Here is a 25,000-nt window from a genome sequence, read left to right as displayed (position 1 = left end):
TCGGCGAAAGGAAAAATACAAGGTTCAGGGACTGTGAGATAGACAACAACTGGAATAGTAGAGTCGTTCTTTACCTCTCGCTAATGGAATAGCGACGCCAACACTCTGTAGTAGAAGGTGTTCTCATTGTGTGATAAAACCCGGCGATTCACACACCTAACCGGTTATTTTCTTTTCCTTTCTCTATTGTTAGTTAGCGAATATGCCCCAAATCATGACGTTTGCTAAGTGTTTCATAGCGAAGGGTTTGAGACGTTTTTTGGACCTAGGCGTGATACCTAAAACTGGGGTTGTATTGATGTAGTGGAAAGGAGATGGTCCCTGGATAATACTCCTGCTTTCCACCAGGGCCCATGGCGTGTATATGTGCAGTGAACGCACATATTTATGCATAAGTCATACCGCGAGCTGGCACCCCGAGGAAGAGGTACACTGACACAGGGGGAATAAAAACTCCAGGGTCTCAATCAGATTAAAGGGAAAAACGTATTTTGGTTCTTCTTGTGAGGCCTCGGCAACGTTTCCTGGAGAAAAGTTATATTGATAGTGGATAAACCTAGTTTCTAAGACATGTAGGTACCTCTGTAATTTCAAAGCGTGAATTGGTGTCAGCTATTACGGCAGATGCAGGCAGGTATGGGTTTAATGACATTTTTGGGGAAGCTACAATATAATCCAGTGCTGGTTTGTGAGGTGTAATATCGAACCATTGTTTCGAATAGATTTAAAGTCACGTTTTGTAACCGCACAGATGTACTTGCATCCCCCTGTCTTGAACATAGCGTGTATGGACGTCGTGGGGATACATTGGTCCTTACAAACAAGCATCCTCGTGTATTTCCAGTGTTTAATGTCTCCGTTCTATTGTGTGAGTATGTTTTTACGCCGCTTTTAGAAATATTCCAGCAATATCAAAGCTCGGGATACAAGAAGTGGGCTTCACACATTGTACCCATGTGGAGAATCGAACGCGGGACTTCGGCGTGACGAGCGAACGTTTCAACCACTTGGATACGCCACCGCTCGGCTATGATATATAATAGTAATAATCAGATGAACGTTAAAGAAACAGATAAAACAATAGCAACCCCCATGAAACTTGGTTTCTGTTGTTCGCAGCATGTTCTGCTATTCCCCCAGACAACTAGACTAAATACAGGACTTCAAGTTTCAACACATTTACACACACACGAACATGCACACACACCTACACAAATAGGTACACACACATACACACGGAGACACGCACACACCTACCTCTGCACATACACCTACACACGCACTTTCACATACACCTTCATATACAACATGACTATTACCATGCCAATTCAAGGTCCAACTATTCGGGAACACCCGCTGAAGAATCCGTATTAATTCCTTCCAGTACAAACTTGTCACGGCTTGCCGTGTGATTCGCGGCTGGAGAACGAAATAAGCGTAAGAAAAGTGTACTTTTTGATGGTGTGATGTCATGTTGTGGACATCTTCCCGCGATGTAGTGTTAGTTCAAGAGCTGTCATCGTTGCCGCGTGGTTACGTAACTCTACTGTGCTCAATTAGTCATAGGCAAACGAAAGAAACCCATACAGGTTAGTCACCCTTCTCGGAATGTTTCGTTGTAGATACACCCTCTACCATCCTGGTAGACATGCGACTTCCAATAAATGTCCCCACAGTTATTACAGTAATATCTGCCAATGAAAATGTTACACTAGGAAAACTGTATTCACGGCATTTTGGAGAACTCTATTGATCTCATTGTCTGCAGCATCAATTATGAGCAAATAGCAGTATTCGCTCACGAGGCATCCGTATTTTCGTTCCTAAGGAGAAGCACGGGTGCACGGGTGGCCGAGTTCCCATCCCAGTTCGCCCCTATCATGTTTCTAGGTTTGTCAGAACCATACCCGTGCTCGTGGGTTTTACCGAAGTTAGTAAACGTCTGAGACCCTCATCTCTTCGGGCTTTCCCCCCACATTAAGCTGACACGCCGTGATATAACTGGAGTAATGTTAAAAGCGGCGTTAAATCCAACTCACTCACTCACTCACTCGATCGCGGCGGGGGAGACACTATGATGTAACGGGGGATGCAGCCACGTTGTTTTTTTTAAACCCGGGCCATCGACGTGACGAGCGAACGCTTTAACCACACAAGTCTACCCCTCCCCCCGGGGCGTTCTGGTGTATGCAGCGGTATCTTGGTCCCCTCATGACCAGCTGCTGGTCGCCATCAATGAAAGTGTCATACATACCTCCAGCAGGGGCATGGATTGTCAGCGAGAAAACTCGTACACCACTTTTTTATTGTTGATTCAGTGAGTGAGTGAGTGAGTGAGTGAGTGAGAGTGATTATGGGTTTCGCCGCTTTTAGCAATATTCCAGCAATATCACGGCTGTGAACACCAGAAATGGGCTTCACACATTGAACCCATGTGGGGCATTGAACCCGGGCCTTCGGTGTGACGAGCGAACGCTTAAACCACTAGGTTACCTCACCGCCCCTATTTTTCATTCAAGAACTCCCCCCGTGAAGATACCAGGTCCCTTATGCGTTTCCTAGTTACAATGTTTTACTTCCTGATTGTGTATCATGGTAACCCGAGGGTGGGGATAGTTGCTCATAAAGTCAACCACTGAACGGCCTGGTCGATTATGAACATACACATTTTCATATAGGTTCAATATTGCTGACCACGGATTAAAACAATATTCACTAACTCATGCATGAGTGAATGTCAATCGTTTTAAGCCGCTGTTAGCAATGGGCGTCACATATTTCACCCATGTAAATCAAACCCTGGCCGTTGGCGTAACGGGCGAACGCTTTAACAAGCAGGCTGCCCAACCGTCCTACTCATGTATGAAGTAATGGCATAGTCTGAAATGATCTATAACATGACTATAGATAATAAGTTGTTTGACTATTAGGTTTTTGTTTGTGGAATCGAATGCCTCGTGGTATATGGTTGTATACTATTTTTACCTCTCTGTCGATAAATGTTCGGCGTTACTGTTGACTGATGTGAATGAACAGCTCATAATACTGACTTGGGTCAGTCATAATTCTCAGTGGGTTGAGTCGTCGATGGATTCAGTATACTGTTTATTGGCAACTACTTCAATATATGCGTACAGTTGCTACTATTAGTATTATTGCTTGCGAATTGATTGAAGGAACGTGTATTTGTTGTACGGTAACGATGGGCGTTGGTTGCAGAGAGGACTAGTGGTACAGTAACTATGGGGAACCCCGTTTCACAGCACAGACAGGATACGAACCGATTTTGCGAGATTGGGGAATGGTTCTAATTATCCCTTTAACGAAACACGAAATATGTCACAGGCAATTATGAAAAGATGCGTTGGGAGTGAGGTTTTGTAATACCACCCTAATATTTATTCTGACATTTGAATGTCATGTTACAATACTACACGTATCTCGGGGATGATGGAACCAGAATGCCCCTCGAAATGACATTGACAAAATAGTTCACTATCAGTACACAGCAGACAGGATTATGTGCATTGGGTAGCTGAGATACACGTATTAAACACGATATGAATTGATAAAACAGTGATGCATATGCTCCCAATATCAGAATAGTAGATGCTTTTGTTGGATACTTCCACAGACGGAAACGAGCGGCTGGATCGTCTATGACGCCGCAGTCTGCTGTGCAGAGGTGCCTCACTAAGAAGTGTCAGAAACTTATTATCGTGGGTTCGAATCTCACATTTGCTTTGATTATGTTGTTAGGTTTGTCTGCAAAATACCCGTACTAGTGGGTTTCAGCAAAGTGGTAGACGCCTAACACCTGCATTACTTTGGGCTTCCCTCTCACAGCATGCTAACACGACCTTATATAACTGAAATACTGTTCAAAGCGGCGTAAGGTCAAACTCACTCACTTTTCACAGATGTCTCCGTATGGTAAAACCCGTGTTGAATTACATTATTAATAATTTTTAGAAAGAATTATCAGCCTAATTTGCAGCATTAAACTTGATTGTGAAACCTCGTTAACTTGAAGTCGTGAAACCATCGAGTTGTCCATAGTTCGACACAAACGATATTAGCGAGTTCCGATAGTAGACCACCATGCAGATTAGGATTATGTCGGTACTGTAACCTTACTTCGTCTTTAATATATTTCGAGTTAACGAGTTCAAGTTAACGAGGTTCCATTGGCATTTAAACATCTTGAAATCAATCCAAATAATCTGCCATACTTTGTTGCATGTTTCAGAAAACTTTGCTCAGAACTTGGATGATTATGAAGTGGTAATTCCAAGCCGTGTTAGTTCAGATGGAGGATTTATAACACACACATTACACGCACATCATAAGATATGGAAGAGAAGTGTAGATGACGCAGGTGCGTCCTCTGATGACGTCATCCATTACCAGATTCCGTTATCAGATAGGACGCTACAAGTCAAGTTACAAGTCAACAGTAAGTTGCTCACGCCGTCGACGGTGGTCGAAACAAGAACAGGAAGATATAAGAACGTGTCGGATTCTATGTTCAAAATACTTGATCACCGAGGATGTCATTTTACTGGTCACGTGACAGGAGAAGACAACTCTAGAGCAGCGATATCAGCTTGTGGGGGACTGGTAAGTCTTTTTAAAATTGTTTTCTATATTTAGTATTTTCACATGTGTCTATATGCTGTCACGATGCAGTTAGAAATGACATTGTTGGAATTCTGTATTCCTGAGTGTTCTGAGAAAAGCTTATTGTGTGAATAAAATCGGGGGTAATGCTTCGTAGAAATTTCAGACCTAGGTTATACCACCCCGTTTACAGACAGTGATGTCGCTTTGTGTCAATTTTGATGTCATCCGCTTGTTTAGGGCATATTTGGTCGTTCAATGCGTTTTTGTAAAAAAATTCAGCGTAGGGAGATTTAACTGCGTGTTTAACGCAAATATATACTTTTACTTCTGTAAACAAAATAAAGAAACACCATCACTATGCAAGCTACAAAGATTCACATCGCCCCATGTTCTCCCATTCAGATATTCTTCACGTACGACCCTGTTGTGGCAGCGTGATGACAAAGTAAATTATCCTACCAGCAGGAACAGCACAGCCATTGACCTTGGCACCTTCACTTGACATTTACTCATTGAATTAAAAATGTCCCACCATTTGACGTTCAGCTCACTCTCAAACGATTTCATTCTTGTGATCCCTGGCTTGTTTATGAACGATATGATTGAACGACAATCCTTGTTCACAATCAGATATCATCTGCCTTTAAAGATTATGCAAACACAGGCCACATAACACTGTTTTTGTCCATCTGTCGACGCCCAGACGGTTCATCCTTTCTGTGCTAACACCAGACGTCACTGAAACCTCGCCATGTCTCGCCTTGCACTGTGTTGCTAGATTTGCCAGTTTGCTGTCAAAGATGACCACAATTAAAACAGTTATCTCCCTTGATAGACCTAAAGTCAGGGGAAGCGCTGCGTGAATTTACCCCGCTTGCACATTCAATGCTTCCCACCAGTTCTCGTTCTGACACGAAATTGTCGTCTGCTCCTTCGTATTCTATTTGTGGTGCATGATAAATATTTGGATTTACGAAAATGTATAAAAACACATGTCTAGGCCATTATTTCTAACGTTTTATAAACAGTGAAATGCTATAGCCATGATGTCATCATGAGAAAACCTTCAAGATTGGTCACGATTGCTTCTTGACTCTTGCAAGGCTTTTGCACTCTTAGACTATCAGTTACTCTATGGGAGACCGCCAAAGGCAATGTGGCAATGATCAGACAGATAAACAGTAATTCTAATATTTCATCTGTACGTCAAATATTTGCATTGATTTAACTTCACAAAGAAGGAAGGGTGGACATTTATATGTACAAGATCCGTTCATGGATTGCTGAACTACGTCTGTAAATCTCATGGAGTAAGTATACTAATCATGCTAATTGAAAGTCCTTTCAATGGCCACATTTACTCAATCATGACCAGTTCTTAATGTGTCTGTGATATGTCAAACAGTGTGGCATTAAGTTTCCAATGTATTATTTTACTTGTGTTATTTCACAAAGTAGGCGTTGAATGTTCTCAGAGGTAAGATGTGTCGCGGGTTGCCAAAGGCACAACGGGAGTAGAGTACGAGATTATGCCCTATTTTTGCTCTGGACCTGGGAGGCGTTCCTCGGGGGCATACCTTCAATACATTATTTGCATTTTGAGACATATTACCCCTTCTCACAGACTGACAGTTGTCACCTGAATAACTGATCTCACGTTGGTGTCGCTCTGCAATGTCACTGACTGACCTTTGCATAAACATAACAAGGTAGTTGAAATCCATATGTCAGCAGTCTCTGTAAATGACATTTAAACATACTTTCACTCCATCTTTTTCATTGGCAAATTTCTCACCATTTGAAGAAAAAACTCAAATGTCCCATGATCATGGCCATTAGAAACCGTGTTAAAATATTGAAGGATTTAAAGAATACGACCCAATGAGTGACACATCGTGACTAAACCCGAGATGTCGAAACACAATTTGCAATTCTATGAAACATTTTGTTAAAAAACGAACTCTGCTTGGAACTAGCTGCTAGTGACATCATTAGCTGTTCCGATTTTTGTAACAGACCTATATGGACAGTGTGTGAATTCTTCTCGCATATATGGAGCAATGCGTTTGCATGGGTACTGAACTCGATTTGTTAAACATAGATCAGCATATGCAGTTCACTTCGATTGGGTGTAACTTACCGGTCCCCCAGCCGTGCTAGAACTTGTGCAGTTGCCAGCTAAACACCGCTGTGATGAGGGAATAAATGTCCCAGGATGATCGTCTTGCTGAACTTAAAAGTTAGGAGCAACCGCCCTCAGCCGAAACTTTATCTCCTGGTTTAGAAGAACCAACCAAAAAAACTATGTTACCCTGACCCAGTTTGAGTAATATGTATTTTATTTCTTTTGAACCTTACATTTTATTTGTCAAAAAAATAAAATAAATGGCATTTTCTAACTTGACTAAATTATTTTCTACACTCATATCTTCTTCAGTATGTTTGTTGCAACTTGATGCTTTACATCAGCCTCAACTTGTGAGACAACTGTGTATGCTTGAGGAGGACTACCTGCGGATTTTATCTTCATTTTTTATTTGTGTCACTGTCTGTGTCTGCAGCAATTCGTTTTGTCCTTGAAGTACACATTTCACTAGTTGAAAATACATTTCCAATAATATCTTGACCTTACATATTTCTGAATGTGCATGCTGTTAACATTAAGACTAATTTCTCTTTTGTTGTCTTAATGTCAGTCGTGCCAGATCCATCGCACTCCGGTCATGTTGATGTGTGTAATGTCGAAACATTTTCTACTCGGGTCTTACTTTTAGGAAGCACTTTTTAAATATCATATTTACTTTTATTTTTGTTGGCAAGGTTGCGTAATCTCGGGAGTGTACACTCATCTTAAAATAACACGATTGGATTGGTAACGTTAAATTTGCAGGTGAGAATCTCGATTCTGAATTGGGAACATACAAGTATACTGAAACTGTTTTAACATTTCAATCGCTACGTGCTTTTGCTGTTGTTTTAGTGTTGACACGCCAGGAGTAAATGTTAGCGCCATAGAGATTGTCCACATGATAGCGTTAACACGGTGGCTAACATGAAGATGCCCGAGTTATCTCCGCTATCTCACGCCTGCATCACACCAGGGGGCGCTATGTTTTTACAACCTCTTCACTGGTGGTTCGGGAGTGGGTATTTGTATTTCGATTTATAGTGTACACCTTCTCTTCTCGTGGTTCGGGGTTTGAAAATTTTGTTTGACATACCGAAATTGCGGATTACCAAATTAAAGAAAAACAATTTCTGCCTGTTTTTTTCTGTTTGTATTGAAGGGACAGGAAGTATCCATGAACTGCCGAGACAAACAATTAAGAAGCTGTTATCCATTAAAGGTGTCATGCCTTCTTGTTCAACCCATTTTAAATGCCCATCAAAGAATCGTCGCTTTCGTTATTTAAAGGCTAAACAATTCACATAGGTGAAGGGATGTAGCGAGGAATCTGTCTCTGTCATTTCAAAGCAGGCTTAAAGAGGCTGACAACCCCCTTTTCCAACGCTGGTATTCCGGACGCCATGGCACAGTTCGCTGAACACCATGAAATGTGTATCTGGTTTGCGGATGCAAATATTTCTATGTTGAAATTTATATTTCGTGGCAAATCACTAACATATAAAGACGTAAGCTTTTGAGCAGCCATGGTCATGCATTCTATTTGAAAACCCAAGTCTAATTTACTTGGACCAGTCGTGTACACTCATATGACTCAAGAGTTCTTAAATTGGATGCCAAGACAAATTAAGAGGTATGCAGGATGCCGTTGAGGGAAGGGGGAGGTGAGAGAGAAGGTTGGCACACTCATAAAAGTGAAGCTGTATTGATTCTGTGAAAGATACGGTATGCCAAGTACTTACTGTTCCCGAAACCGGAGTATGCACATTTTAAATAATACGTCGTTACAGGAAGATAAAAAGGTAAACACGTTAAGGGTTCATTCTATGAGGGACACAATAGTGGGAGTGAGACAGGGCGAGATATATGACCGATATTCTTCAATACTTGACGATGATCACCGAGCGTCTGTGACCCCGCGTGACCTCCTACCTGTGATACCTGTAGTACCCGACATGCGGACGACACTTGAGTGACGTTATAGACGTGACCCCCGACCCCACCTTGCAATCAGCTGTTCCCCAACACGTTGGTGTAAGAGTTTGTGCCAACCCTCTCCATTATACGTGACTGTGCATCAGATGGGCTTGATGTGGGGCGAACGAGGGACTGGGCGTGGAATGCGGACAGTGCAAGGGAGATAGTGATAGGGAATGAACCCCATTCTAGACGTTGGCGTGATTTACCTGAATGCGAAGTGATCGTGACGCTAATCGGCGTCGGGCACTGTGTCAGTGAAGAATGAGATAATAGAGACAGGTCTGTTGACCTGTGTCAATGTATTGGGGTTACAACCGAGTAGTTATTAAAAACATTAAATGATAAAGGTTCGCGATGAAAAAGTGTTTAATGACATGTATCATGTACGTATACATTAACAGGGTGTCAACATGTAAGATATTTATTAAAAAAGGATTATTTCTGTTTTTCATAATCTGTACGGATTATATTTAATAATATTGAAAACATTTGTGTTCAGGACATCCTACACCTGTATGATATGACTGACAGATTGAACCACGTCTACTGTTAGGTGTCTAGCTTGTTCAAGCATATTGTACATGCATGTCAGACATTGATGTATCGGGTTCAACCTATATTAGTGAGAGGATGCGTGATATACAACAGGTGCTTGCTGGCAAGTTAGCCGCTAACAGGAGTCAAGGAGGTCTGATCCTCGGCGCCTGTATGCGTTGTTAAATGAGCAAGATACAGGGAGGTGGTCTTTTCCTTCTCTTCCTGTAAACCTGCATGATTAGGTTTGTGGAAGGGGTACACTGTCGGTCGGTCTATTCCACATGGGTACCCTGCATAACATTAGATTTGCTACCTGTAAAACATTGCTTGATCGGAATGTTAATCGGAAATTACATAGCTATTAAAGAGGGACTATGTATGCTCCCCATTTCCTCTCAAGGCGTAAACATTGCATTTAATAGAGTGGCGGGTGCTTCTGGTAGAGCAGAACATCCTTAACCTTTCCCGTTTTCATCACTGATTTTCAGTTATCCATTCATATGATTATCATCACTATTTTGACTGTTACGGCTAGTGGAATCTGTTTCGACAGATAATAGAGACGGACTATATTCTGTATATGTGTAATTATCATAACCATTTATGTCAAGATTGAAACATATTATACAAATTCGAGGCAGGTTGTTTTGGGGAAGTCTGAATCAAGCGTGTTGGGACTGCCAATTGGACAGAGGCTAGTCCCCCGTTAACTATCTGAATTAATTATCTGTATACATTAGATACGTAATATATTACAATATTTTAGTCTGCTTTGGGAAATATGAGACAGCAGGTGCGGATCTATCCTGCTTTAGCCGTCCCTATTACTTGCGTTGTAAGGTTCTCGATTGCAAAGATAACAGACATTAGACATAACGACGTGGAACAGTAACCTGTCCATCATACCTGGGCCTCTCAACGTATTAACTATATAGCAGGTGTTTGATTGCGGAGATAAGCCTGATAGGTCAATCAAGGGGGGATATCTGTGTTGTGACGGAGTAACATCTATCTAGCGTCACCGACGTTTTCGAAATTTCAAGAGCACTGTGACATAATATTCCATGAACCACAAACTGACAATCCTAAATTGATATACATATTGTATTAAAAAACACACACTTTTGTAAGATTGGAATGTGATATTGGTACGAAGTTAGGCAAATAAGCAGGAGCTGTCGATGCAGGTGGTCAGATAGCGTTGAGTAATGGATATTTTACAAGAGAAGTGCGCAGGGATACACTGGGATGATCCACGCTTCCATGCTTTATGATAAGTGGTGCTCATCAGATAGATCAGATACATATCTAAACTAACTTCTATTAAAACGATGTCTGGCTATAATGCCTAAACTTTTATCAAAGCTCATGATCTATTGTAAAATAACTCGGTACATGTATACTTTCGCAAAGAAGTTGGATGTGTAAATGTAAAATCGGAAATACTGTAAACTTTTTTCGAACTTGTTACTCGATAGCTGAGAAAAGCAACCAATGCTGACACCATACTCCATTACGGAGTTGCGGAACGGACCTGAAAACTTTATCCAGCATGACATTGGCACTCTTGTATACTTGTATAAAATATCACATTATAGCCCTGTTCTACCTATTTTATCCGATGAACCAACCGAGGTAGTGTGGTCACGGTTCCAATGTTCATTTGCTACCAGCATTATTAGCTGCAGCTATCGGTAGACATGGTTGCGACTTACGTTAAAGCTCATATTTGCACCACGAATTTCACCACGAGCAGTTCGTGTGCGTGTGGTATATATATATATTGTATTCACATGGCTGTCTATGATATACTCATTCCCACTTGCCCCGCATGGAATTATCTGGATTGTTTCTTGTATGCCCGTTATTTATTGGCGGATATTAGAGAAAGGAAAACAAATGCCCCACTTCCAATACCAAATGTTATACTTCGTCGACGTATGCGGTGTATAGTGAGCTACTATACAAGAACAATGTTGCTTTTTTTTATGGTGAAGTGAGTTTGTTGGGTAACGCGACTTTAAACATTATTTCAGTTATGTATTCCGTTACAAGCTCAACTCATTCAGGGAAGAATATGATAGAAAGAAAGAAAGAATACGATGAAGACTATCACTCACAAATAATGACCGTAAAATTATTAGTGATTGAGCAATATTTCAGAAATATCACGGCGGGGGACTTACGGAGCGGAGGATGCAACCAATAGACTATCCCACCGCCCAGTAAAAGTAGGGCATACACATGTTATGTAATGAAACTTTCAATGCATAATGAGTATTCATACTCTTATGTATGTTACATTCAAATAATATGGATGGAAGCTCCAGTAGTAATAAAAGCATTACATTAAAATTGCGTAGGTGAGCCGGATGATATAGACCTTGCCTACCGGAAGTGCTCACGTCGTTTCATTCAACAGCCTCGCTAAAAAAATTGTAAGACGTCATTTCCAAACCTGGAGAATACCACGTATATATACCAAATAGGTTTGACTTCACAGTATGCGATAGAGACTTTACCCGAAGATAGTATATTCATTTTATTTAGTTTTCAACATAATTCCCTTCCACGATGTTGAAGGGATTTTATCCCAGTTTCGTAGAAGACCTTCTCTGTTTTTGGCAAAAAAAGTTCTCCACAGCTGCTATGACGTCATCGTTCCTTTCGACATGTGTTCCGACTAGAGCTTATGTCATGTTTGGGAACAGATGGAAGTTCGACGGAGCCAGATCAGGAGAATAAGGTGAGTGCCGAAGGAGTGGATTGTAGCCATGGCGACTTCTGATTTGTGGACTGGCGCATTGTCCTTGTTAAATAGCACACCTTTTCGCAGCTTCCAACATGCAGCATAACATGTTATTTTCTGGCCTTTTGAAAGATGGTCCACCATGATGACACTCTCGGCGTCCTAGAACAAGGATGCCATAACCGTTCTAGCTGATGGGAAAGCCTTTGCTCTTCTGTTTAGATTGTTGTTTGGACAAGGACTTGAACCGATGAACCCTGGTTTCATCCATAGTCACACATCGCCGCAAGAACCTTTCTGGCTCAACTTCAAACAGAGCTAGAATATCAGCAGACACAGGCCTTCAGGACGGGAGTCGTCTTTAAGGTTCTCCCTGCCGAACATAAACTGTGCTGCTCACCACTGGCATAGGAAGGGTCATTTCCTAGCGTTGTACTCATATCTGCGTGGATGTCTTTTGGTAACCCTCTTTTCTGTAAGTTATTGGTAACTGTCCGTTGTTCATTTTCCAAAACTCACAGAGCCCTGCTAAAATAGGCTTGTCACAGCGAAACAGAGTTTTTGTGGATATACCTCTATGACATCATATAATGTCCACAGCAACAGATTTCACTTTTACGCAATTCCCTTTATGTGAGGATCCGATCTTATCAATCAATTCTCGTAAATAGACCAAGAGCGACGTCTATTTAAATGCCCACCTGACTTATTGTTTAAGTGAAAATTATGTCGTAGATAAAATGGTTTTAATAGATTAATGAAAATCTTTGTGCTTCTTTCCTATCCAACGTTCGTACTTCATTGTGCGTTTAATTCAAATTTACATGTGGTCGCATTTTCAATATACATTACATTAATTTTACAATGCCTTTTGGCAGGATGTCAGGTTTCTCCTTTATCAGATACATCTACGTGTGTAAAAGGGTTCGCCTGACAAGTATGAATTTATACATATATGTAAATTGCAGACTTGTGTAGATGGGAGTATATATGGTTCTGACTTTATTATGGCAGGGAGCGAATATAGCTCTCAAAACTCTTTTCACAATTCAGACTCCTGATTGTTGAATGCGAAACCTACTTTGACCGAACGTTTTTGTCAGTGAATGTAGTACATTACACGATGTTAGTTCGGGTTTCAAAGACATATTCTAAATGTTTTCAAGGGATGATAAACGACACGTGATTAAAGCGGGATGAAGAGGCCCTCAATACGGAATTCGGCATGTGGGAATAATGGTGATATCTACGTCAAGAATGTAGTCGGTCACGGCAGCGTCATGGACGATGTGTAAAGAGAACAATGTTTTAGTTCCAACAGCCGCCAAGACAACGTGGTGAACACATGTAGGTACCTCTCAACCGACTGACAGACGTTGCCAAAGACTGCATCTGTTCTTTGCTTGGAAAGAGTCGTTATACAACTTATGATGTATTTTTGTGTGTGCAGAGTTTTACATGGAATATTCTAACTGGTACAGAATAAGCTTTTTAGTATTCAGGTATGCAACGTATTTCGTTGGCACAGGACCCAGAGAGGTGTGGACATATTCACGCCCAGGAGCTCCAGGGAGTGGTAATGAATGGAGCTTATTAGCGGCAAGGGAGGAAACTCTTTGTGATGATATAGACGTAACCACACACTCACTGGTTGCATCGCTTTCCTGGTAGGATGGTTCGTGTTTCACAAATGTCTTGAAGCTAAAGGAAAGAAGCGTGAATGAAATACCTTGGATGGGTGGGGGGAAGGGGAAAGTTGTATGTCTTGCAACCCGAGTTATCTGCCCTTGTTCATGGCTATGACCTTGAGCGTGTTTTCGCTCACTTTTCCCTGTTGGTAAAATCATGTAGCGTTTGATTTGCAGTTCAAAGATAATATAAGGCAAATTAAGGCATGTGTCAAACTCAACGTTTGTGTGATGTGAGATGCGACGAAAAGGCCCCCAAACCTGGAACAGTATACATCATAATTATTTATTGGATTCGCCAAGAAAGTTGGGATTCTAAAAAATCGAACCTGCACATGTAACTTTCTGAGACAGTACTGCGCTTTCGTTGTTAGAAAAATGCATGCACTTCTGAAAGTAGCATTGTTCAATTCCAACCTCACACTGAATGAAATACGTTTGCTTCGAACGACAAATCCACAGCTGAAATGACGTATGTAGGTGTTTCATCAGAGACCATATACCGGTATCTGGTCTCTGGTTACATGAATGGATAGTCATAGCCAAAGACAGGACTTTGGTTGAATGAGTGCACCAAAGTTGACAAATGTGTTGACACAGATATATGACCTCAACATAACATAACTGGGTTATCGTAACATAACCCGCTCCTGGTACCGTAAACTTCTACAAGTAGTTAAAATGTGTTGTGAATGACCGCAGGATATATTGTCTAACTGTATGGACTGGAATACATCAAAATCGTACAATGTAAATCCTCTCCTTAAAATGCAAAAAAACTCTGAAAAGTATTTTGCTTCATTTTTGGATAAAATACAAAACCTTGGTTAGTTAATCATACAATAAATATCAAGACATCGGTGAATAAATCACACCTGTTAAAACAAGGTCAACGAAATCATTTGTCTCGGTCTAAAGTCTACGACACCTCCATTGAAATAAAATGATCGATCCCTTGCTGCACGCGAGACCGATGCAATGGTTGAGGTGTTGGTTACTTATTCATCGTTTCAGCTCACGGGGTCGTGAGCCAAGAACAGGGGACGCATGGAACAACCTTGAACTAAAATATCATAATTGCTTATCCATCAAATTCCCTGAATGGAACACTACATGCCCCTGTGAGCTTTGTCTACCCCATGATGGTTTCATTGTAGATACACGTGGTGATGAAATATAAGACTGAACTGAAGCATAAGCGTTGTGTGTTATAAGTATCAGTTATCTAGCTATGTTCCGTGTTGCTCTCTAGTTGCGGCTTTGCTACAGTACGCATGGGATGACTATGTCAGATATCTTATGATACTGCTGAATACAGGGCACTGAATAGTTTATGGGGTGTAACGTCGCAGTAAGCAATATTCCAGCTACAACGGTAAATAATCGAGTGTGGGCAAACCAGTGAGTTCAAGTATCAGAAACCAAGTGACCGAGCCTGAGCACCGCGTCCTTTTCAGTCGGGACTCTGACATGGGATGCTCATAAATACTCTTTCCTGAAGTTTTACATCATTATCAATGTTTGCACTTTCGATACTATTTGGAGCGGAAAAATTCAAAACGTCAACGCTCGATTATCTCTCGAAACAGATTCCCTTGGGCGTAAATGACAAAAACGTGATGAACATTATGTGAATGGATCTTTAAAAGCCACTGATGACACCAGGCGCTCGCTAAAATAGTTAGCATGTCCTGCTCTCTCGGTAGCACCAGCCACTCACACACTTTGCATAAAACAGTGGGGCCTAAAACAAAACATGTCTGTTAATCTTTTGCTGACTGTCTATTTGTTGCTGCAGTTGTGATGTGAGTACACTACTTATTTATGTTTGAATTTGTGTCGAATGGTTCATTTAGAAAAACGAATGAGCAAATGAATTTTGTTGTACGCCGCAGTCAGTTCTGTTCAAGACAAACCAGTGGTAGCTACACCGTTGGGTAGGATAACACACCCTCATCCAAGGCACCCGCCGTGATCACCCCGATCGTTATTAATTAATATACGTTGATCGTGGGTACTGGGGACCTACATAAGAGACGACTATGCTTGTCGTAAGAGGCGACTCACGGGATTGGGAGGTTAGGCACTCTGGCTTTGCTGATGCATGTCATCGTATTCCAATTGCGCCGACTGATGCTTATGATTTCAATCACTTGATTATCTGGTCCAGACTCAATTATTTACAGACCGCCGTTATTTCGCTGAGCGCAGCGTTAAACAACAGACAGGGGCACCTAGTCTGCACGGCTCATAGAGGCAAGAAGTAAATGCATGTATGTTAGGCTTATCTGTGCCAATGTCCCGATCCCATTTCAGATTTTATGTTGTCTTGACATAGATTTCAACATACCACTGACATGACAAAACAGTACTTAAATACAAATGCGAGATAATTAAACATAGGATAAATGACATTAAACTGAAAGATACATAACTGTTAACCCAAGCATGAATAAGTCAAATACAGAAACACGACATGAACCATGACAAACACGCAAACTGAACAAACCCGTCTCCGTCACATGACCAGGGTAGTCCTCTGATAGGATGATGTATAGCCTGTATCTGGCCGTGCGACGATTGTCGGAAGGGTCATTATGATACATCTGTCTTGACCTTCTTATAAATGTTTTTGACAACTACATGAATAGGACAACTGCTGTTACAGAAATGTTTTCATCACCGTGATGATTACATTGACTGATGAAATACCTGAAGAGGGTGAGTGAAACTATTGTTTTACGACGCTTGTAGAAGTATTCGAGGAATATCGTTGCGGGGGCATCATAAATGGCTTGAACCACTAGGCCACCACATACCAAGACAAGAAGACCCACCCCCTCCTCCCAAATTAGTCTTTAATAGCATGTCATATGTATTTACTGTTTGATCAGTTTGCAAATATCTAACAATATTGGTGAACTACAAAACATCTTGACGCTTCGTACTCTGGACATTTATCACAGCAGCACAGTTAAAGAGGCGTTTTATGTGGTAACTGATGGTAATAGCTGAATGCACTTTTTTGGGACCCACATTTGCATTTCTTCGGTATGCCGGAATCCTACGCTCGTGGTTCGAATCCCAGATTTGAATTTTTTTCTGATCCTTGGTATGTCAAGTCCATACCTGTGCTCAAGGGTTTTCACTAAATTGGTAAACTTCTAAGGCCTGCATTACTTTTGACTTTCTTCCCACATTAAGCTGACACGCCAAGATAAAACTTTAAAGCGACACAAAGTCCGACTGATTTACGTACTCACAAATGTACTGTTAGCATCGCTTATTTGCTGGTTGAGACCACTCACTTCACATGTCAGTGGGTCATGTTCTCAGCATCCGAAAACACGGCCCTACTTGAAGCTTCAACTAAGGAACCATTAGAAAAAAGATTCATTGTAGCATGTCGCTTTATGTGACAGGATGGCGTTCCCTGTCTCGGCTTGGCAGTAAACGAAATGTTTAAATTACAACATCGTGGCAGAGAGCAGGTGATTTCTAGTTATCCTTCGAGATGACTTAGTGACTGTTACGATCGAATTAGGCTACATCAAAGACCAAGTGGCTACTCGAAACACATAACACGTGTGGTAGGACTTGAGGCATTTCACAAGGTAATTCCTCGACTGTTACTCTGAGAATTAACGCAATGGAGATCTCCGACCGCGAATGGGAATCTGTTTTTATGTGGAAACTCGGGATGTTTGACATAAAGATGTCACCGAACAACAAAAGGTTCTTTTGTGATGTGTAGTTATATACTTGAGGGGACCACAGGAAGGGTGTTGGACAACGGATCGGACTCTTTTAGGGAGGATATCATTACACACCCAATTTGCAAAGAATGTCCGTCGGGGGTGAATATTCAGGGGGCTGAAACCGAAACAAAGTAACTTTTGATCATGCATACTTTCAGCTCTTAATACATTTAAGTTGTATATAAATTGCGCTCGATATAGCGTTACAGCTTTCTTATAAAATACCTTGTCAAAATATTTACACTACCAGAAAGACATAACCGTTAAAAGCAAGCATTGTTTTCTGACGATTATTTTATTAGATGTTTTATTTGTCATCATCTTCGTTGAAACTTACCACCTTCTTTCTTGTAATAACTATCATCCCCGGTGTGAGTGACGGCAATGAACAGCTCGGTACAGTTCCACTAAAGTTACCACACCTATATACCTAACACGTGTTTTCCTGCTTCCCTCGCTTATTTTCACCGACGTCTCAGTTTTCGCAGACTTCTCACTTTTGGTGGTACATGTAGTGGGGAGCTGCCATGGAGGGAGCGTTGAGTTCATGGCGACCTCGACTGTAGTTGTAGACCAGGAATTCTTGTAATTAGCTCTCAGTTACGACACACCTCCTCTTACTTGCTGCCATGGCGGTTTAATCTGCGCCCAGTACCCGCTACATTATACACCTGTAGTATTAATCAGTGGTACAAGAAGGAATATGTAACGCTGCTGCTGCCCAGGGAAATAACTTCTAGGGTGGCGAGGCTGCAAACCTTCAGTGGTTACATGTTTGAATTCAAGATACAATGATTTATCTTTCGGCATAGTATTGCTCGTACATGTTGGTTAATTGTTAAACGCCACACTCAGCGATATCCCTGCTCTATGGGGTGGCCTGGAAATAATCGGATGGAGCAAAACCACTGATTGATATTATGAGCATCGACCCACGCCTCCGGAGTGCGACGACGCGCAATCAACAAAGTCACCGAGCATGACTATCCGATCCATTAAGTCGCATCGTACGGCCCGCATAGTTTCCTTGGTTACCATGACCTAACAATCAAATGACGTCACTAATGACTCTGCTACTGAAGCTGTTAGCAGTACTTTTCACACTGAAGACACTGCTTATTACCTTTTACAAACTTAAAAAAAAGTTGGAAGAATAATTTTGGATGATAAATAAAACCTCACCCACGGGTCTTTTGATATCAAATATATCAACACTCGTTTTATCAACTCGTATCTGGTGTCGTGATATTGCTGGAATAGTGGTAAAAGCGGCGTAAAATCATACTCACTTACTCACTGCTATTCTACCTTGAGTTTTTGACAACGTGAATGTAGAACGAAATAATAAAAATTACTTTCATATCCCATGCAAGTAACGAACAAACGCTGAATGATCCATTAGGCGTCCCACACTATCAGCAGTACACTGACAACCAAGAATACCATGAACACACAAAGCATAAGACCCACACATGGGGCAGCCTTGTCTGGCTATTGCATCCCATCGGTCGTTGCCTGTCTCATTGGCCACATAGCGTTTCTGTACACATGGGTGATGAATGATCCTTGTGCCTAAACATGAAGGAAACATATACCACTGATAATTCACGTAACCTCGATGTCGGCGTTTGATGAATGGGAGCTGTAAAGTGAATTTTATTGAAGCAAGCAGGTTTCTTTTACAGTTTTCTGAAATTCCTTACCTGTTTTGATCATTCTGGTGACAACTGTGTAGGTGTGTTGGTTTTTGACCAATGTGCTCTCCAGATAGGTATTTCTTCACGAACATATGCCCCGTTTTCATACTGAGACACATGTTCTGGAGACAACATCGACAAAGAACAACAGGGAGGTTGATCTGTTTCTTGTTTGTTGACAAAGACTTGTTATTTGGTAAATAAAGATACTCACTAAGAGCGAGTAGACGACTTGTCTTCCGTGACGCCGCACCCCAAATGCCAACTAAATTACGGCGGTCTGTAAATAAGCGTCTTTGAACTAGGTAGTCCAGTGATTGATGTTTTGATCAACCATCTATACCGTCGGGGTACAGTGGTACACGCTATGAACCAAGTTACCGAACCTGACCACCCGATCTATTTGGTCGCCTCTTACGACCAGCATAGATTGCTGGGACCTATATCCCCACGGGGTAGCGAATAGACGAACCGCCGCATGCAACACTTGCAGTTAGAAGACTTAACTTGTACCCTTGTGAATGAAAGTAGCTCGTTGAGTTTAGCTATTAAAAACGCCATTGATAAAATATGCACCTTCTACCTACTTCGACAAACTTTCTTTAGAGCTATGAAAATCACGATTCCTTTGCGTAACTCTTAAAATACTTCAAAAACAATTTTTTTTAACAAACAATATATTTTACATCTTATGGAAGCCTGACATCTGGTAGCCATACAGTAACACATGAAGTGCCCTTTACGCCTCACAAGGAGACCACTTCAAACTAATCGCCTATGCTTTTGCGGGAGGTGAATGAGGCATAATCATAGACCCTCTAATGTATACATATTATCCGACCTCGTGGGGATTATTCACTGTACTGGAATATTCGACTCAATGGACGCATATTGTGGAAAATGAAACCCAAATGGTCACGTGACGATCTAAATCTCCACGGGGAGTCCCTCTAAAGATGTAATTGATAATGCTGGCCACATCTCTTCCAAACTGAACTGTGACAGGGGTACACTGATATGATATATATCATTACATGTACTTTCAACGTAACATAATAATACACTCAAACCCTTGGACGGCTTGTATAATCAGGAATATGATATAACATTTGGGCTCCATGACATCCGGTCCTTAAGATGACTCTAATGGAAGCAATGTATTATTTTCTGCACTCATTGTCAGTAACACAATCGTTCAACTTGACATCGTACGTTTTGGTAACATCAACCAGATCCATCATCATCATTGTTTCAGGATATTCAGCTTATACAGGGACGGTGGGATAATCTCGTGGTTAAAGCGCTCACTCATCACACCGAAGGCCCGGGTTCGATTCTCAACATTGGCTAAGCTAAGCCAAGTTCTGGTATATTGCTGGAACACTGCTTAAGGCAGTGTGAAAACTAACTCACTAACTCGGCCTTTATGCTATAGCTGATGTAAGTGTCGGATATACATGCACTTCAGTAACCTACGATAGACAGGAGTCATACCAAAGACACCCAACTCTGTATTTTTTGCTCAAAGTGGCTACTAGATTTCTTTGCCTTTGATCATTTGTGTATGATCGCTCAATCGCTGGTTTGTCTAGCCCACTAACTCGACCACTAACAGGCAGCCCTTAGATTGCTGAAATATTACCGACTGCGAGATCAACTAACAAACAAACGAACATAAAAACATACCTACTATTTATTGACCGGGGCGACGAGCGTTCGCTCGTCATACCAGAAACTTTCGTTTGACTCCCAAATGGAATACAATTTTTCTAACCCCTTAAAAGGTGCCTCTTGTTGTTTAACTGTATTGGAGGCATTGTAAAACCTAGCTCCTCTAATATTAACCGACATAAATATGATTCGACACAATAGATCCAAAATACGGAAATAGGGTATTCACTATAGGCGTCACTTGTGAAAGATGAATGTGTATTCAATGAAAAACGTCTAGTATTTCTGCTCTTTCACACAAGAAGATTCCAATCTTAAAAAAGACATTTGTATAAATATAATAGTCAACGATTAACCCTATATAACAAGCACCTGCCAAGACAAGACATAATTTTCAACATAATTAATGTTATGTGTCGTCAGCTATAAACCGGGTAGATGTATGATGTGTAATAGTGTACAGTTCTGACTACCCCCACCCGGGTATCCACTTTGTCAAGTTTACGAGAGTTGTGTATGGTTTCAACCGATACCTCTACCGCCGTTTTCCTCCCCAGTCTCCCATTGTGCCACCAGCTGGGCGCACGAGTGGTGTGACTGTCCTTTGCCCTTCAGTGACCTCAAGACAGAGCGGCCAACGTACTCCAGTAGATTAAAACTTTAACTTGAAACCTAAAACTTTAACAAGAGAGTATATAAAATTCCTCAAACTTTATATCAAATATCAAGCTATGAGATACTCCACTTATCACTGAATATGCGACAAGGGTAGGGATCGTGACCCGGTTTCAGAAACCAGATTTCTGCCTTGGGTAGGGTTTTAAAAAGGGCCGTGTCGTGCTGGGAGTACAATTTAAGGTCTATTGATGTTGGGAAGGGGTGGATGTGATGTATTTTGTATACATCCACCACACGCACTCGAGCCGAGCGGTAATAGCCGATACTTGCACGGGCTCTCCGGTCATAAGACCCGTAACGTTGATACAGCTTAACAGACCTCAGAGGCACATAGTGTGTGGCCCGTAGGATCGTTGCATGAGAGAAGGACGTATTGTGGGTATAATTTGATATTAGAGGATTGAGACGGCGGTTCCTGACTCAGACAGTGGCTCTAGGATACAGATTGGGTGATTAAACAGAGAATGGCTATAACAGGATCTCATGAGAACAGGATCTCTTCATCTTTAGCGGAGAGTCGAATGTCACCTGCCTACATATTCAACATAGAGTTAATTATTTTCCAACTGTTAAGAGGAGAGTTAGTTTAGTTGGTCAGCAGATAGAGGTATTTATTTTCACCATGATATCTAAGGGTTGCCATATAAAGTGTCTCAATAAAACAAACATCTACTCTATTTGATCCTTCTTTTGACATGGTGTTGATTACATATGGCGTTGTTTCCACCTGGTATCGTTCATAACGATATTCTGTAATCCGTCAAGATTTGGCACTACTCTACACTTCCTGATACTGCCAATCATGTGGCATCCAACTGTTCTCTGGGCTTGTGGTGTCCAGTGTCTTCATGCGCAGAAAACACCAAGAAACCGGATGAAACATTTTATTCCAAAAAAAAGGTTGGTAATATAAATGATTTTAATTCTTTTCATTTATGGAACACCTTAATAGATGAAGAAAATATTCGCGACAGGTGGACGTTCCAATCTAAAGGCAGATATAACTGACGGTCCTTCACCTGTCTTCAGCTCAGTGTGTCGTGTTTTATCGGAACATATTAAGGGAGCAGCGTATATTCAGCAGGTAGCCAATAGCTTCGTCGCCTATCGACCCACCATCACGTACCTAATGGCTTAAAGGTTAAAGTTGGCTTCTCAGATCTGGTTCCAGACAAAACCAAAATAAGTTTGGAACTTGCTAGTTAAATGATGCAAGATGAAGATTCGATGTGGTGTTTTAACCTTATCAGACCCTGCCACTGAACTAATCCCCAGGTCCTTCTGCTTTATTAAGCCATTCACGCACTAGCCGAGCAAAACAGATTTCATTTTGTTTTTTCGCCTCTGCCAGAATGCTCAATGTGTTCACAGTAATGGGAGCATGAAAAGGACATTTAAATCCGCCGACGCCAAGTGGAGTCTCCAAGTGGCCTTCTTTTATGGACAGATCCCTAGTTACCTTTATATTCTACGGCTTGCGCAACGATGCTGCTGGTTACTTGATGAAACATTACAAGTTCCCCCAGCACTAAACCAAGTGCTCCAATGAGTCAGGAAAGCTTAGTTTAAGCTTTGTGCCTGAAAACGAGTAGGGCACTGTTAAGTTCATTTGAAAACGTTCCAAATCAGATAAAATATCTCCGGCAATAACATATGTAAACGTAGAGCACAATATTGCTATTTTAGAAGCTTTACTACTCTGGTGAATGTAAATTTGAAGTTGAGTAATAGTTGACCAGGTCCTTGTACCATGGAGCGTTCTTAGCGCTGAGACTGGCCCACATACATTTAACACAGGCTAACGTAGAAACATCGTTACAATAATATATTTCTATATGATAATCTATACTTTCTTGAAAGAAACCCAATCAACAACAGATGATCATACGCCTGTCTATCCTATTTTCCACGGTTTGGAACGTTGGACTGGTACGTCTGTACGTGCGTGCGTGCGTGCGTGCATGCGTGCATGTGCGGTGTATATGTTTGTGGTTTGCTGAACGCCAGGCAGGGTTACAACAAAGTGCCATCTATTTAACCACAGAACCACAGACCTTACATGCTCCGGTTAAACGCTCTTTCCACTAAACCACGGAGGAGGTTTGTAGTCATGAAGTTAAACTAAACACTTCCTGTCATGGACATATTCGTCAGTTACCTGATCCCAGCGACGCTAATATTACAGTCCCTTTTCGTACATTATCGTCACATAATACAAGCCAGGATATTAAATTTCTATCGCAAGGGGAGATTTTCAAAGTCCATTAAACTGGCGAAAACCATCGCAAAGCGTTAAATCTTTTCAAAGTCCCTGTACATTGGTGCTGACAGACATGTGATTCGTAAATAATGATGGCACGTTGCACAATACACATATTTTCAGTTGGTAACAATCTCCTCTCTGGGGAGACGACTAAATAGGATATATAACATCCCCTGTGGTTTTAAAGCCCACATTAAGCTTAAATGGATAGAGTGATTTAATTTGACTCCTCAAGGAAACCCTAGAAGTGTTGAAGACTGTTCTAGGTTTAATTTAGGCATGATTTGGAGCAGTGCGTCTGGGACATGAGGTAGTGGGTCTTTTGTTATAAGGTGTCTCACTGGAAGACCTAATACCCATGTGATTAGCACGGTGGTAGGTTTCTTCAGGTGAATCCACACACGTACTCCTATATCCCGAGGCAGGCATCCCGGAGAATATAGTCAATACGGGTAAATCTGTCCTTGGTCTCTGCTACTACCAATAGCAGGCACTACAAACCCAGATAGGTCGTCAAGAAGCTCGATTAATCTCTGGCTCATTTAAAACCGGTGGTTGAATGTTTAATGAAAATGCGAGTTTTATTCACAAGAGCATTGCTTCTAAGAGATTACAAGTATGTTCGAGAGGAAAAGCCGCAAGGGTTAAAAAGGTTTCCAGATAAGAATTAGATGACTTGGAGGAGAGTAGTTTCTTTCAGCTTCATTAACCGAGAGAGTCCTATCACATTTAACAACGTAAATAACGTTAATGTATAGCTCGTATATGCGTGGCGCAGGACCAAAATACATCACTCATTAAATATAGGTCAGAATAACTTGCTTATAAACTTGTTTGTTGTTTAACGACGCTCTCAGCAATATTTCAACAATAAGACGGCGGTCTGTAGATAATCGAATCTGGACCAGACAATCCAATGATTGACACAAGGAGCATTGGTCTCCACAATTGGTGAGATGTGAGGTGAGATGAAATGAGGTTTAACGTCGCGTCTAAGGTTATTTCACGTGTGTACGTGTGTCGCTTCTTGTACTAGTCCAGACTAATGCCGACTTTATAGTGCAAGTCCACTGAGATACCATGCCGCTGTTTAACATGAATACCCAACTCAGACACAGTATACTGACTCCTTGCCGTCCAATTCTCGTTTTGGCCCCTCCGTGCCGACCGTCAGGCAGAGTAACAAGAAGTGCCATCTTTTAACGCTGTTTGGTATGACGCGGCCGGAGAT

General features: G+C 41.4%; 1 protein-coding gene across 1 annotated transcript in view; it reads left to right on the top strand.

The window, feature by feature from the left end:
* Positions 1 to 25,000, top strand: part of LOC139453297 (A disintegrin and metalloproteinase with thrombospondin motifs 12-like) — a 139,045-nt gene that overhangs the window by 9,261 nt on the left and 104,784 nt on the right. The window contains exon 2 of the mRNA XM_071235138.1: positions 4,250 to 4,620. Coding sequence (XP_071091239.1) covers positions 4,250 to 4,620 — 371 coding nt within the window. The remainder of the gene's footprint in view (positions 1 to 4,249; positions 4,621 to 25,000) is intronic.

The sequence above is a fragment of the Haliotis cracherodii genome, unplaced genomic scaffold (assembly GCF_022045235.1).
Source record: "Haliotis cracherodii isolate W230 unplaced genomic scaffold, xgHalCrac1.p SCAF_1, whole genome shotgun sequence".
NCBI lineage: Eukaryota > Metazoa > Mollusca > Gastropoda > Lepetellida > Haliotidae > Haliotis > Haliotis cracherodii.
This window is presented reverse-complemented; position numbering and strand designations above follow the sequence as displayed.